This window comes from Equus przewalskii, chromosome 6 (assembly GCF_037783145.1).
Source record: "Equus przewalskii isolate Varuska chromosome 6, EquPr2, whole genome shotgun sequence".
NCBI classification, from domain to species: Eukaryota; Metazoa; Chordata; class Mammalia; order Perissodactyla; family Equidae; genus Equus; species Equus przewalskii.
The window spans coordinates 50,518,538-50,530,223 of record NC_091836.1 but is presented as its reverse complement, the minus strand read 5'-3'; the positions used below and the strand labels follow the sequence as shown (position 1 = coordinate 50,530,223).

Here is an 11,686-nt window from a genome sequence, read left to right as displayed (position 1 = left end):
CCTTTTGTATCCCCTTTTTCATTCTTACTATCATTTTCTCATGACTCTTCATTTTTCTTATATTAATCCTGCCAGAATTTATCTGGTTTTGTTAATTTATTTCAAAGAAAATTGCTTTGATTAATCTACTGTATATCTGGTTTGTGTTCTATATTAGTAGCCTCAGGTGCCATAACAAAATACCATAGAAACAATGGCTTAAACAACAAAAATTCACTTTCTAAAGGCTGAATTCCAAGATCTAATGCCAGCAAGGTAAGTTCCTAGCAATACCTCTCTTCCTGGCTTGTAGATAATGCCTTCTCTCTGTCCTCACATGGCAGAGAAAGCCAGCAAGCTCCCTGGTGTTGCAACCAGGGAACCAGGCAAAAGAAGGGTTACTGAGGATCTGATCAACAACCAACGACTAACAGCTCATATGTTTTTCAGACAAGAAGAAACTATGAGTTCTATTTCAGAAGTTGCTGTCCCCATTTTTCAGATGTGGCTATCTTGCAGAGAAACTCACACATTTGCAGGAGGACCTCTGGCAATTGGTCCAGCACCAGTTATCCTAAACTTACCTTAACTCATTTGCATCCTAAATTCTCCTCCTCTGGGAGGGTCCAAACAGCCAGTTTTAGATCATGCGATGTATGTAACAACATGTATGCGTGCTACACATGCGCCTTAAATGAACACAGTTGTTACACAATTGTTACAAATAAACCTTGTATCTTCTGCTCCCTTGTGTATAACGTCTCCACCAGCACTGACCTCAGAGAGACACTGCTTTGGGAGCTCTCCCCATTGTTCTCCATTGCTTGCGCAGCAGTAAGACTTTTCTTCACCTACTTCTGCCTTGGCTGTGCTTTTTGGCTCTGCACTGACCAAGAGACAAACCCATTGAATTTGTAGCCAAGTTCTTATCAGGGCACTAATACCATCTTGGGAGTCCCACCCTCATGACCTCATCTAAACCTAGTTACCTCTCAAGCCCCCATTTCCAACTACCATGACCTCGTGGATTAGGGCTTCAAGAGGTGAATCTTGAGGGGACACATTTCAATCCATTGAACGTTTTATTTTGTGGATTTTTGTTATCTTTATTTTTACTTTCATTCTAGTTTTGTTGTGTTTATAGTCATGCACTGCATAACAACATTTTAGTTAATGATGAACCACATATATGACATATGTGGTCACACATATGTAGAGGTGGTCCCATAGGATTAATATCATATAGCCTAGGTGTGTAGTAGGCTGTACCATCTAGTGTTGTGTGAGTACACTCTGTGATGTTCGCACAAGGACAAAATGACAAAATGATGCATTTCTCAGAATGTATCCCTATCATTAAGAAATGCATGACTATATTTTGTTGTTCTTTTTCTACCTCTAAAATGAAATGCACAGCCCATTATTTTTCAGACTTTTTTCTTTCCTACTATGTAATCATTTTAGGCTTTGACTATCTTTATATTGCTGTAGCTGAATCTCCAACACAGTTTGGTTACGAAGTTTTTTTTTTTTTGGACTTTTCAGTTATAAATATCTATTTTCTATTACAGTTTGTGCTTTGACAGGTAGTTTCTTTCAAAATGTGTTTCTATATTTCCAACATATCATGTATTTATTATGTTGTTGTTATTGATTCCTAACTGAATTGCATTGTACTTAGACAATTGTATTAATCTTTGGAAATGCTTGAGAAATGCTTTCTGGGCCTGTTTGTGCTCAGTTTTCATAAGTGTCCCATGTGAGCTTGAAATGAATGTGTATTTTATCCTTAGAATCAGTAGTGCTATATGAGTCTATGGGTCCAGCTTGTTCCTTGTTTTGCTCCAGTCTTTGATGGCTGTTGAATGTTTGTTCCTCTGCACTATCTAGTCCAGAGAGTGCTGTATTAAAATATTCCACTTTAATCTTGGCTCTCTAATTCTCCTTTCATTTATTCTATTTTTGTTTGCTGTATTTGGAAGGTCATGTTATTAGGTGCATACCATTTTAGAATTGTTATAGTTTTTTGGTAAATTGAACCTTTCCAAAATTATCTGTAACTTTTAATGCATAAGAATGTGCACTCTTGGGGCCAGCCCCATGGCCAAGTGGTTAAGTTCGTGTACTCCGCTTCAGTGGCACAGGGTTTCACCGGTTTGGATCCTGGGCGCGGACATAGCACCGCTCATCAAGCCATGCTGAGGTGGCGTCCCACATGCCACAACTGGAAGGCCCCACAACTAAAAATATACAACTATGCACCAGGGGGCTTTGAGGAGAAAAAGGAAAAATAAAATCTTAAAAAAAAAAAGAATGTGCATTCCACTAAAATCTATTTTGATGGATTTTTATGTAGCTATAGCATATTGTTTTCCTTTTATTTCTCAATATTACTGTATCAGTTTTTAGATGTCTCTTTAAAAATTACAATAGAAGTGAAACTTTTAAAATCTGGATTTGTAATAAACTTTGTGATGTTGAATTACAATTATGCATCCAGAGAGTTTGTAAATATAGGACAGTGTGTTCCTATGTATCCTTCTCTGGGCTACCCCTAGGGTTAACATCTTGTTAACCATCATTATTGAAGCCCAGAACTTATCATTGATAAAATATTATTATATGATAAATTTATTAACTAACAGAGCTCATTCAAATTTCACATTTTTCTCATGCTTGTGGGTTAGGATTCAATTCAAATTCTTACATGGCATTAATCTTGATATTTATAAAATCCACACTAACAATCCTTGCCATTTATGGAAGCATTTAGTGCACTTATAAGTAATGTAACTGTAATAAGTTTGGATTTCATTTAGTCATCTTATTTTATGCTTCCCATTTGTCCTATTTTTTCTTTCTTTGAATCAAACTTATCAGATGATTTAAAATTACTACAAATTTACAGTAATCAAAACAGTGTGTTACAGGCTTAAGGACTAGACATAGATTAATAGAATAAAATTGAGAGTCCAAAAATAAGCCCTCACATATATACTTAATTGATTTATGAGAAGGGTGCTGGGAGAATACAATGGGGAAAGAAAATAATCTTTTTATCAAATGGTAGTGGGAAAATTGGATATCCATCTGCAAAAGAACACAGTTGGGTCCTTACCTTACACCATATACAAAAATTAATTCAAAATGCATCAAAGACCTAAATGTAAGTCCAAAAACTATAAAATTGCTAAATAAAAAATAAGTGAAAATCTTCATGATATTGCATTTGGCAATGGCTTATTAGAATTGATACCTAAAGCACCTTGCAACCAAAGAAAAAATAGATAAATTAGACTTCATCTAAATTAGGAAGTTTTGTATTCCAAAGGATACTTATTAAACATGTTTTAATACAAAGGACACACTCAAGAAAGTGGAGACAACCATGGAATGCAAGAAAATCTTTGCAATTCATGTATGTGATAAGGACCATACACAAAATACATAAATAACTCTTACAACTCAACAACAAAAAGGTAAATAATCCAATTTTAAAATGAACAAATGATTTGAACACACAGTTCTTCATAGAAGACATAGAAATGGTCACAAGCCCATGAAAAGATGCTTAACATCACTAATCATTAGCGAAATGGAAATCATGTTCACAATGAGATATTGGTTCACATCAATGAATGGTTAAAATGTAAAAGACAGACAATAATAAGTGTTAGCAAGGATGTGGAGAAACTAGAACCCTCATACATAGGTGGTGGGATTGTAAATGACGCAGCCACTTTGGAAAACAGTCTGGTAGTTCTTCTAAACGGTAAACATATAGTTGCTATATGTCCCAGCAATTCTACTTCTTGATAGACACCGCGATCATTCATTTTATGTGTCACTTGACTGCATCACAGAATGTCTCAATATTTGGGAACACATTCTTTTTGGGTGTGACTGTGAGGGTGTTTTGGAAGGAGAGTAACATTTGTGTCAGACTCAGTACAGCAGATTGCCCTCCCCAATGTGAGTGGGCATTATCCAATCTGATTCTGGGCCTGAATAGAATGAGAAGGTGGAGGAGAGTTGAATTCTCTTTCTCTGCCTCACTGTTGAGCTGGGATAACGTTCCCCTGCCCTTGGTGCTCCTGGTTATCAGGCTGTGAGACATGGACTGGAACCTATGCCATTGTCTGTCTGGTTTCCAGGCCTTTGAACTGCACCACAGGCTTTCTGGGTCTCCAGCTTGGGGACAAGAGATTGCGAGACCTTCAGCCTCTATAGTCACAAGAGTCAGTTCCTTATAAATTTCATTGGATATATATTTATATAAATTTCATTATATTATTTTTATATGTATAAATGATCTTTCTGATCTTACAATATGGTCCAGGGCCATAAGTTCTATTTCTCTAGAGAACCTTGGCTAACACAACACCCAAGGGAAATGAAAATATGTCTGCACAAAAAGATACACAGGAATTTTCATTGCAGCATTACTCATAGAATCCACAAAGTGGAAACAACCCAAATGTCCATCAACATATAATAGACAAATAAAATGCATTACACTCATACAGTGGAATATCCTTGAGGAATAAAAAGTAATGATATATGCTGCAATACATATGAACCTTGAAAAACATACTAAGTGAAAATAAACCACTGACAAAAGATTGTATGATTTCATTTACGTGAAATGCATTGAAAACACAAATCTATAGAGAGAGAAAGGAAATTCATGGTAGCTTAGATGTTAATGGAGTAGGAAAATGGGGTTATGACAGTCAAAGAGTACTTTTGGAGTAATGAAAATGTTGTAAAATTGTGATGGTTGCATAACTGTTTGAATATAATAAAAAACACTCAATGGTATAGTTTTAAATGGGTAAATTGTGTGGCATGTGAATTACTTTTCAACATAGCTGTTCCAAAACACAAAGAAAAGAGAAAATCATAAGAGTAGCTATATCATTAGGAGGATAAAAAACTTAGAGATTCTGAAGCACCTGGAGCGTTAAGATGCAACAAACATTAGGTACCACTATATTTTTACCACTAAATCTTAAAACATAACATAAAACTATTGCAACCAAAAGAGTATGCTATGGGTATCAGTAAATATTACTGGCACAGAAAAGTCTAGAAACTGATACAGTACTTATAAGAATTTGTTGTTTAATAAAGGTGGAATTTCAAATCAGTAGGTCGTGTAGTTTATCAATAAATGATACTGTAACAATTGACCATCTTTTTGGAGGAAAAAAGTAATTGCATCCACTGACCACACCACATGCCAAAATAGACTCTTTGAGGATTCAAGATTAAAGTGTCATTAAAAATAAAAAATTTAAAGGAAATTGGGAGATTTGACTGTAATCTAGAGTTTGAAGAGCATTTTTAAGGCAAATCAGGAAACCCAGAAATTATCTTATTAAATAGACTTTCTTGGCTACATAAAAATCAAATATTTTGTATATCAATAGATGAAACATTGACGTAGCAAAATAGTTATCAATAGATGGATGAAACATTTAATAATGTACATAAGCATTCCTTGGTAAAATGTACTGGTAAATCAGGATTTAAAAAGACCTTTACTAACTCCTTAAAGGGCACTCACTGAAACCCACAGCAAAGCTGATTACCGGAGAAACTGTAGGACCATTCCTAGATTAGGAATGCCTGGTATCATGCTCTTTAACACTGTAGTATGAAATGGGACTGTATAGTAAGATAGGAAAAATTTTTTAAAAAAGAAATACATATTCGAAGAAGAAAAAAACATGAAAGCTACAGAAAAATGTCATTACACTGAAAATGCAAAGGCATCAATGATTTAGAGTTTAGCGTGGTGTCCAAAGTAAACAAAAAGAAATAAGGGGAAATCAAGGTTAAACACGGGATGGATAGAATGGAGGAGATAGACCGTCTCATGCATTGGCGGGCATATCATTACTGGAGAATCACTGGAAGGACTCTAGGAACCTGGAGAGGCGGGGAGAAAAGCTTTTCACGAACACTGGGCGGCATGAATCCCCACCCCCAACTGTCCCTGCCAGTATCTAAACCGCGCGCTGGGCAACGTCCCACCTCCAACCCCGCCCCCGGGTATAGGCCCCGCCCCAGGCCGTAGCCCCGCCCACAGGCCGGCCTCTGTCCTCCACCTGGGCCGCGGGGCTTGTTTCCGCCCCAGCCCGGCGCCGAGCGACCCCAGGGCCCGTCGGCGCCCAGGCGGGGAGAACTACGAGTTCTCTGCCGGAAGTGGACGGACGTGATTGGCAGCCCGGGCCCTGGAGACCCGCCCCTTACGGCCCGAGGCAGGAAGCGGACGTGGCGACACCACTTCGCGCGGTATTTTTGTCCCGGGACTCAAGCCTCGTGGAGCGGTCACGTCGGTCCTCGTGCGGTGGCCCCGTCCTCGGTGCGGCCCGTGGAGGGAGTGCCTTGGGCGCACGGAGGGCGTTAAAGGACAGGTGCGGCCCGGGACCCGAGGGGCTCCGTAGAGAGGCCGGGCCTCCGCTCGTCCGCCCGGCCACTGGGCCCCGCGCTGAGCCGGGACGGGAAGGGCGCCGCCCGGGGCGTTGGCGTCCCCTGCGCTTCCCTGGTCAGAGCCTCCGCGTCACCTTCGAGACTTTTCCCCAGAAGGAGAAGCAGCTCCGCTGTGCGAGTCCCGTTTCTCGGGCCCCGCGCCCTCCGGTTCTTAGGACCTGCGACCCCGCCGTGTGGCTGTGAGTCCAGGGGAAAGTGGGTCAGGGGCCTCTGCTGCTTTTCCTGGGTGACAGAACGTGTCGCCGGAGAATTTGGCCTTGTCTTGGTGCGTTCTTTAGTTTTTAACATTACATGAGGATAGAAAGGTAAGATAGTTTCCTAGGTGTCAGGGGTGAGCATATTTGTGTCATATGATTATAAGCAGATGTTGACCACAAGTCTTTCATCTAAAGAAAAGAAAGATACTCAGGTGTCTCTTCATCTGAACTTCTAGGCCCCTCCATCCCCACAGAGCTTTTAAACGGGGGCCTCCAGGAGAAAAAGATGGAGACTTTATGACACCAGTTCTAGAATAATTCAGTTTGCCGTTAACAGAATATTTGGACTAAGTGTGGTTTTCCCCCACATTTTTCTTTTGTAAAATCTTAAACCTACAGGAAATTTGAACATCCAGTACAGTGAGTGTTCGTTGTAGTAGATTCACTCGTTTTTAGCATTTTGTATGTTTGCTCTCTCCATGGATAAATAAATTTCATGGTCAGCATTTGAAAGTAAGTTGAAAATAAATTTGCAGACGTGATACTTGACCTTTAAATACTTGGTAATCCATCTCTCTGAAAGACATTATCTACTAAAACTACAGTAGTATTTTTCAACCCAAGAAGATTAAGAATAATAATATCATCAAATATTTACTCTATGTAAAAATTGAAATTCTCCACGTTGTTTCAATTTTTTTTTTTTTTGTCTGTAGGATTCAGTCAAGGTTATATGTGGCAATTATTTCTTTTAATCTTTACCTCAGTCACTGATTGTGACACCTACCACAGCATGGCTTGCCAAGCAGTGCCGTGTCTGCACCTGGGATCCGACCTGGTGAACCCCGGGCTGCTAAAGGGGAATCTGTGAACTTAACAGCTGTGCCACCAGGCCAGCCCCTTTGTAAACTTTTTGACATAGCTAAATTACTTAAATCTGTCTTGCCTTTTGTTTAGTATCTTTACTTGAGAAATAACTCAAATGAGCCTTACTGTTTTTAACTCTGTTAATGTACATTTCTTTCTGTAAATTCCTGCAGTTTGTTATTCTTTTTTATTTTAGAATGGGAAATTCAACTTAAAACCAAAGACTTGGCAGTTCAGCAGGATGTTTTTGGGGAAAAAAGATCCAAAAGGATAAAAAGAGTAAGTTTGAAAGGAGAAACTTCTTTTCCACATTTAGGAAAGATTGGGATTTTCATTAGGTCAAACATGAGCACAAGTGATGGATATTTGAGATGAGTGGCATTCACCCAAGAGAGAGCAGTGTCTCGAGAGAGTTATCCTGAATATGATGGCTTTGAGAATATTTTAAACCTAGCTTGAAAGTTGTTGCTTCAGAATTTCCTCAAGGACTCTCTCCCACATATGTAACATTGAGTTAAACAATTCCATGAAACTGTACAGGAATCTTTTAAGATTAGTCTAGCTGGTATATCATTTTGGTAGAAAGATTCCATCATTCAAGCTGAAGGAAATCATGGTAGGAAGTGTATGAATTTAATGGAAATGATAGAAATCATCATTGTAGTGATGTTTCTGTTTTGAGGTGGATAGGATTAATTAGTTTGAGAAATCTTTGAATCATCATACTTCTGTCCCTCAACAGGAAAGAATCCACAATGAGTGGGAACACTATGATTGTGAGCAATGTGGAAAAGTCTTCAGTGAACATTCATGTCTTAAGACACACAGAACTCAGAATGGAGAGAACGCTCATGAGGATAATCAGTATGGGAAAAGCGTCCTTACTCTGCACAGGAAAACCTCTACTGGAGAGAAACTTTCTAGGTTGAATCAGTTGGGAAGAGCCATGAGCCCAACTCCAGATATTGTGTACTGGAAAACTAGCATGCAAGAGAAAGACCTTGAATCCAGTGATGGTGGGAAAGCCTTTGCTGATCACTCTTACCTTCAGACCCAAATTACAACTCACAATGGAGAAAAACTCAATGAATGGATGGAATGTAGGAGATCTTTTATTCACATCACGAGCTTTTGGTGTGCATGTAGAAACTTGTGCTGGTAACAGTCATTACAAATGTAAGGAATGTGGAAAATCCTTTAAAGGCTTCTCATACCTGAACTCTCATGTTCAGATTCACAATGGAATAAAACCCTTTAAGTGTAAGGAATGTGGGAAAGGCTTTAAACTTTCTGTGCATCTTAACGTTCACATGCAGACTCACACTGGAGAGAAACCTTATGAGTGTAAGGAATGTGGAAAAGCCTTTGCTCGATATGCATGCCTTATTGACCATAGAAGAGCTCACACTGGAGAGAAGCCTTTTCAGTGTGACAAATGTGGGAAAGCCTTTGCGCCTTCCTCAAATCGGAGTAGACATTTTAGAACTCACAGTGGAGAGAAGCCTTTTAAATGTGATACTTATGGGAATGTCTGTGATAGTTCCTCAAATCTTAAACCTTTTAGAACCATTGTAGACAGAAGCCCTTTTGAGTGTAATATATGTGGGAAAATACCAGTTCTTCATGCTTTATCACTCACAAGTGTACTCTTGTTGGAGGGAAAGCTTAGAAATGTAAGGAAGATGGGAAATCCTTCCATTTCCCACTTCCTTTTGGAATCATGAAAGAACTCCCCTGGAGAGAAATGGTATCAACGTAAGGAATGTGGCAAAGCCCTAGCAGTCCGGATTCACTCCAAAGAAATGAAAGGACTGCACTGGAGAGCTGCTCTCCAGTGTAAGAAATGAAAAAGCCATCAGGTTCTCCTCATAGCCCAGCATGTAAGGACTCAGAGTGAAGCCATAGTATTAAGAAACATGGAAAGCCCTTCCCTATTTCCTCAGTGAAATACGTATTTCTTATATGTGAGAGATCTTACAGTGGAGAGAAATCCAACTGATATTAATAGTTGTGCAAAAATTGTTTTTCTGCTAATGTCCACTTGTCATTTCACTTTGGAGAAAAGCTTTATGAACGTAAGAAATGTTGTAGAATCATAATTGTTTTCCATTGGACTGTTTCTCGTCCTTAATAAACGTGGCGTGATTCACAGTCAAGAAAAACCGAATGTTTTTCAGGAAGTGCTACCCTGCGTGTGATTCTTAGGCTCTTCTGAGATGCATAGCATTCTGGGTGGCTCCACAGATCTATTTTAAGCCTTTGTGATTAGGCTCGCAACCTTCCTGTGCCTCATGTATTTTTCTTTCTGCTGATAGGCCAGTCTGGTTCCTCCACCTTGCATGTTGCAGCCTGGTTAAAAGTGGACCTACAGAATGCTTACATAATCCTGCTCTAACTACATCGATCCTCTTGTTGGATTGGCATGGTCTTGCATTGTGAAGACAGTGACTGCTTGACTGTGTACTGTGCTCAGAGAACTCATGTACAGTGAGTCACATCAGCCACGGCGGTTGGTAAAACACATCTTTGTAAATTTTGTAAAATTACCTTTTCCCTCTTACACCTGATCTTTTCAGATAAAAAGTCAGTGTCAAGCCTGGGATGAGTGGGAGAAAGGTGAGATTATACCTACACTGTGTGACACCCTGATTTCGTGACCTTTGTGGATGAACTTAAGCCATACCAGCTGGGGAGGACCGTTAACCTCAAGCCATATAGGATGATGGTAAGAATGATGTTCTCTTTCACAGCATACCCCATGCCACAGCCTGGGAAAATCATATCATTTGTCTGCATCAGACAACAGCTGTTGCTGGTGATATGACCTGCTTCTGTGTTTTCCATTCTATCCGTGGATGTGGAAATAGAAAAACTCATGTGAATATACCTGGTCTGGATAATCTGCTGTGCTTGATGCCCTCACCGCCAGTTCCTGAATGTGACCCTTGTGTGTAGACACAGGCCAGTGCCACCTCATTTCAGCTTCAGTGATACAAATTCACATAGTTCGGATGCTCAGGCAGCCTTGGGTTATGTCATGTATGGCCACCAGGTGTGCAGCTGCTTCCTGTCATACTCTTGAGGCCTAATCAAAACACTGTATGATAATCTAAGTCAAGCTTAACAATAAATACAGAACAAGAATTCGTTGCACGTTTGTGTTACATGTTTATATGTGTGGAGGAGTATGTCATGTTGTGGTTCACTTTTGGGTATATATATATGTGTGTATATATATATAACTATATATATATGTAGTTATCTGGCCCATGTGTTGCCTCTTTAATTATTGGCAACAACACTGAAGATCAGCAGGTTAATCTGAACATTTTGTGTGTAGTGTAAGGTCACGATTGCCCTTGGATGAGATCCTAATCATCTGAAAGAAGACCTATGGGTCCTATCAGAATTTGTCAGTGTAACCTGAGTCTTAAGAGCTTGTGGGTAGTGCTTGAGGTCACTCCTGCGGATTAGCCTCATTCTGCTGCTGGCACTTGTAGTGACAGCATCCTCAGTAAGTGCTGTACAAGAGAAATGGAGCAGATTTGGTCCCAGCCTTTGTTAGTCGGTGGCTGGCAAAGTGGCATATTCATGTGAACAAACTCCAAAAGCCAAGATGATGTGAGCCATATTTGCTACAACACAGTGAGTCTTTTAACATATTCTAAGTGAAAAGAAGCTAGTGATAAAAGATTGTAGGACTTCATTTATATGAAATGTCTAGAAAATACAAGTCTGTTGAGACAGGAGATTTTTGTTCACCTGTACTTTAAGAGAGAAGGGCAATCAGGGTTTTGACACACAAAGGCTGCTTTTGAAGTCATGAAGTGGTGGTTCTAAAATTAAAATTTTCCACAAGTGTGTGCATTTACTAAACAACATTGAGTTATATAGCTATAAATGGATGAACTGTATGCTATGTGAGTTGTATCAATAAATCTGTTTCAAGAAACAAGAGAAAATTATGATAGTACCTACTTCATTGGGAAGTTATGAGCATAATAAATGTAATGGCTGTTAGGCATCTAGCATGGTAAGATGCAGCAAACAGTAGCTTCCGTAATTTTTTACCACTAAATATTAAAAGAATATAAAACTATTATAATCAAAGGGTACGATACGGGCAAAAGTAAATATAGTACTAC

General features: G+C 39.3%; 1 protein-coding gene across 7 annotated transcripts; it reads left to right on the top strand.

The window, feature by feature from the left end:
* Positions 1–6,251: 6,251 nt before the first annotated feature.
* LOC103561685 (zinc finger protein 266-like) lies at positions 6,252–11,503 on the top strand. 7 transcript variants are annotated; one of them, XR_011541064.1, is made up of 4 exons: positions 6,252–6,656; positions 7,738–7,820; positions 8,284–8,717; positions 9,857–11,487. XR_011541064.1 is itself a non-coding variant. In XM_070623722.1 (4 exons), the coding sequence occupies exons 1-4, from the start codon at positions 6,769–6,771 to the stop codon at positions 9,934–9,936; spliced, it is 558 nt and encodes a 185-aa protein (XP_070479823.1). In that variant the 5' UTR covers positions 6,270–6,768; the 3' UTR covers positions 9,937–10,693. The 7 variants fall into 7 exon arrangements, 2 of the variants coding, with proteins under 2 accessions (XP_070479823.1, XP_070479824.1); XR_011541063.1 differs by having other exon boundaries at positions 6,270–6,782; positions 9,857–10,693; XM_070623722.1 differs by having other exon boundaries at positions 6,270–6,782; positions 7,715–7,820; positions 8,284–8,641; positions 9,857–10,693.
* Positions 11,504–11,686: the final 183 nt, after the last annotated feature.

What these genes read in the sequence shown, in the direction of transcription:
- LOC103561685 (XM_070623722.1), top strand. An exon ending in GATCCAAAAGGATAAAAAGA is followed by an intron (nt 7,821 to 8,283) that starts GTAAGTTTGAAA and finishes GTCCCTCAACAG; the next exon opens with GAAAGAATCCACAATGAGTG. An exon ending in ACTCAATGAATGGATGGAAT is followed by an intron (nt 8,642 to 9,856) that starts GTAGGAGATCTT and finishes TTCTGCTGATAG; the next exon opens with GCCAGTCTGGTTCCTCCACC.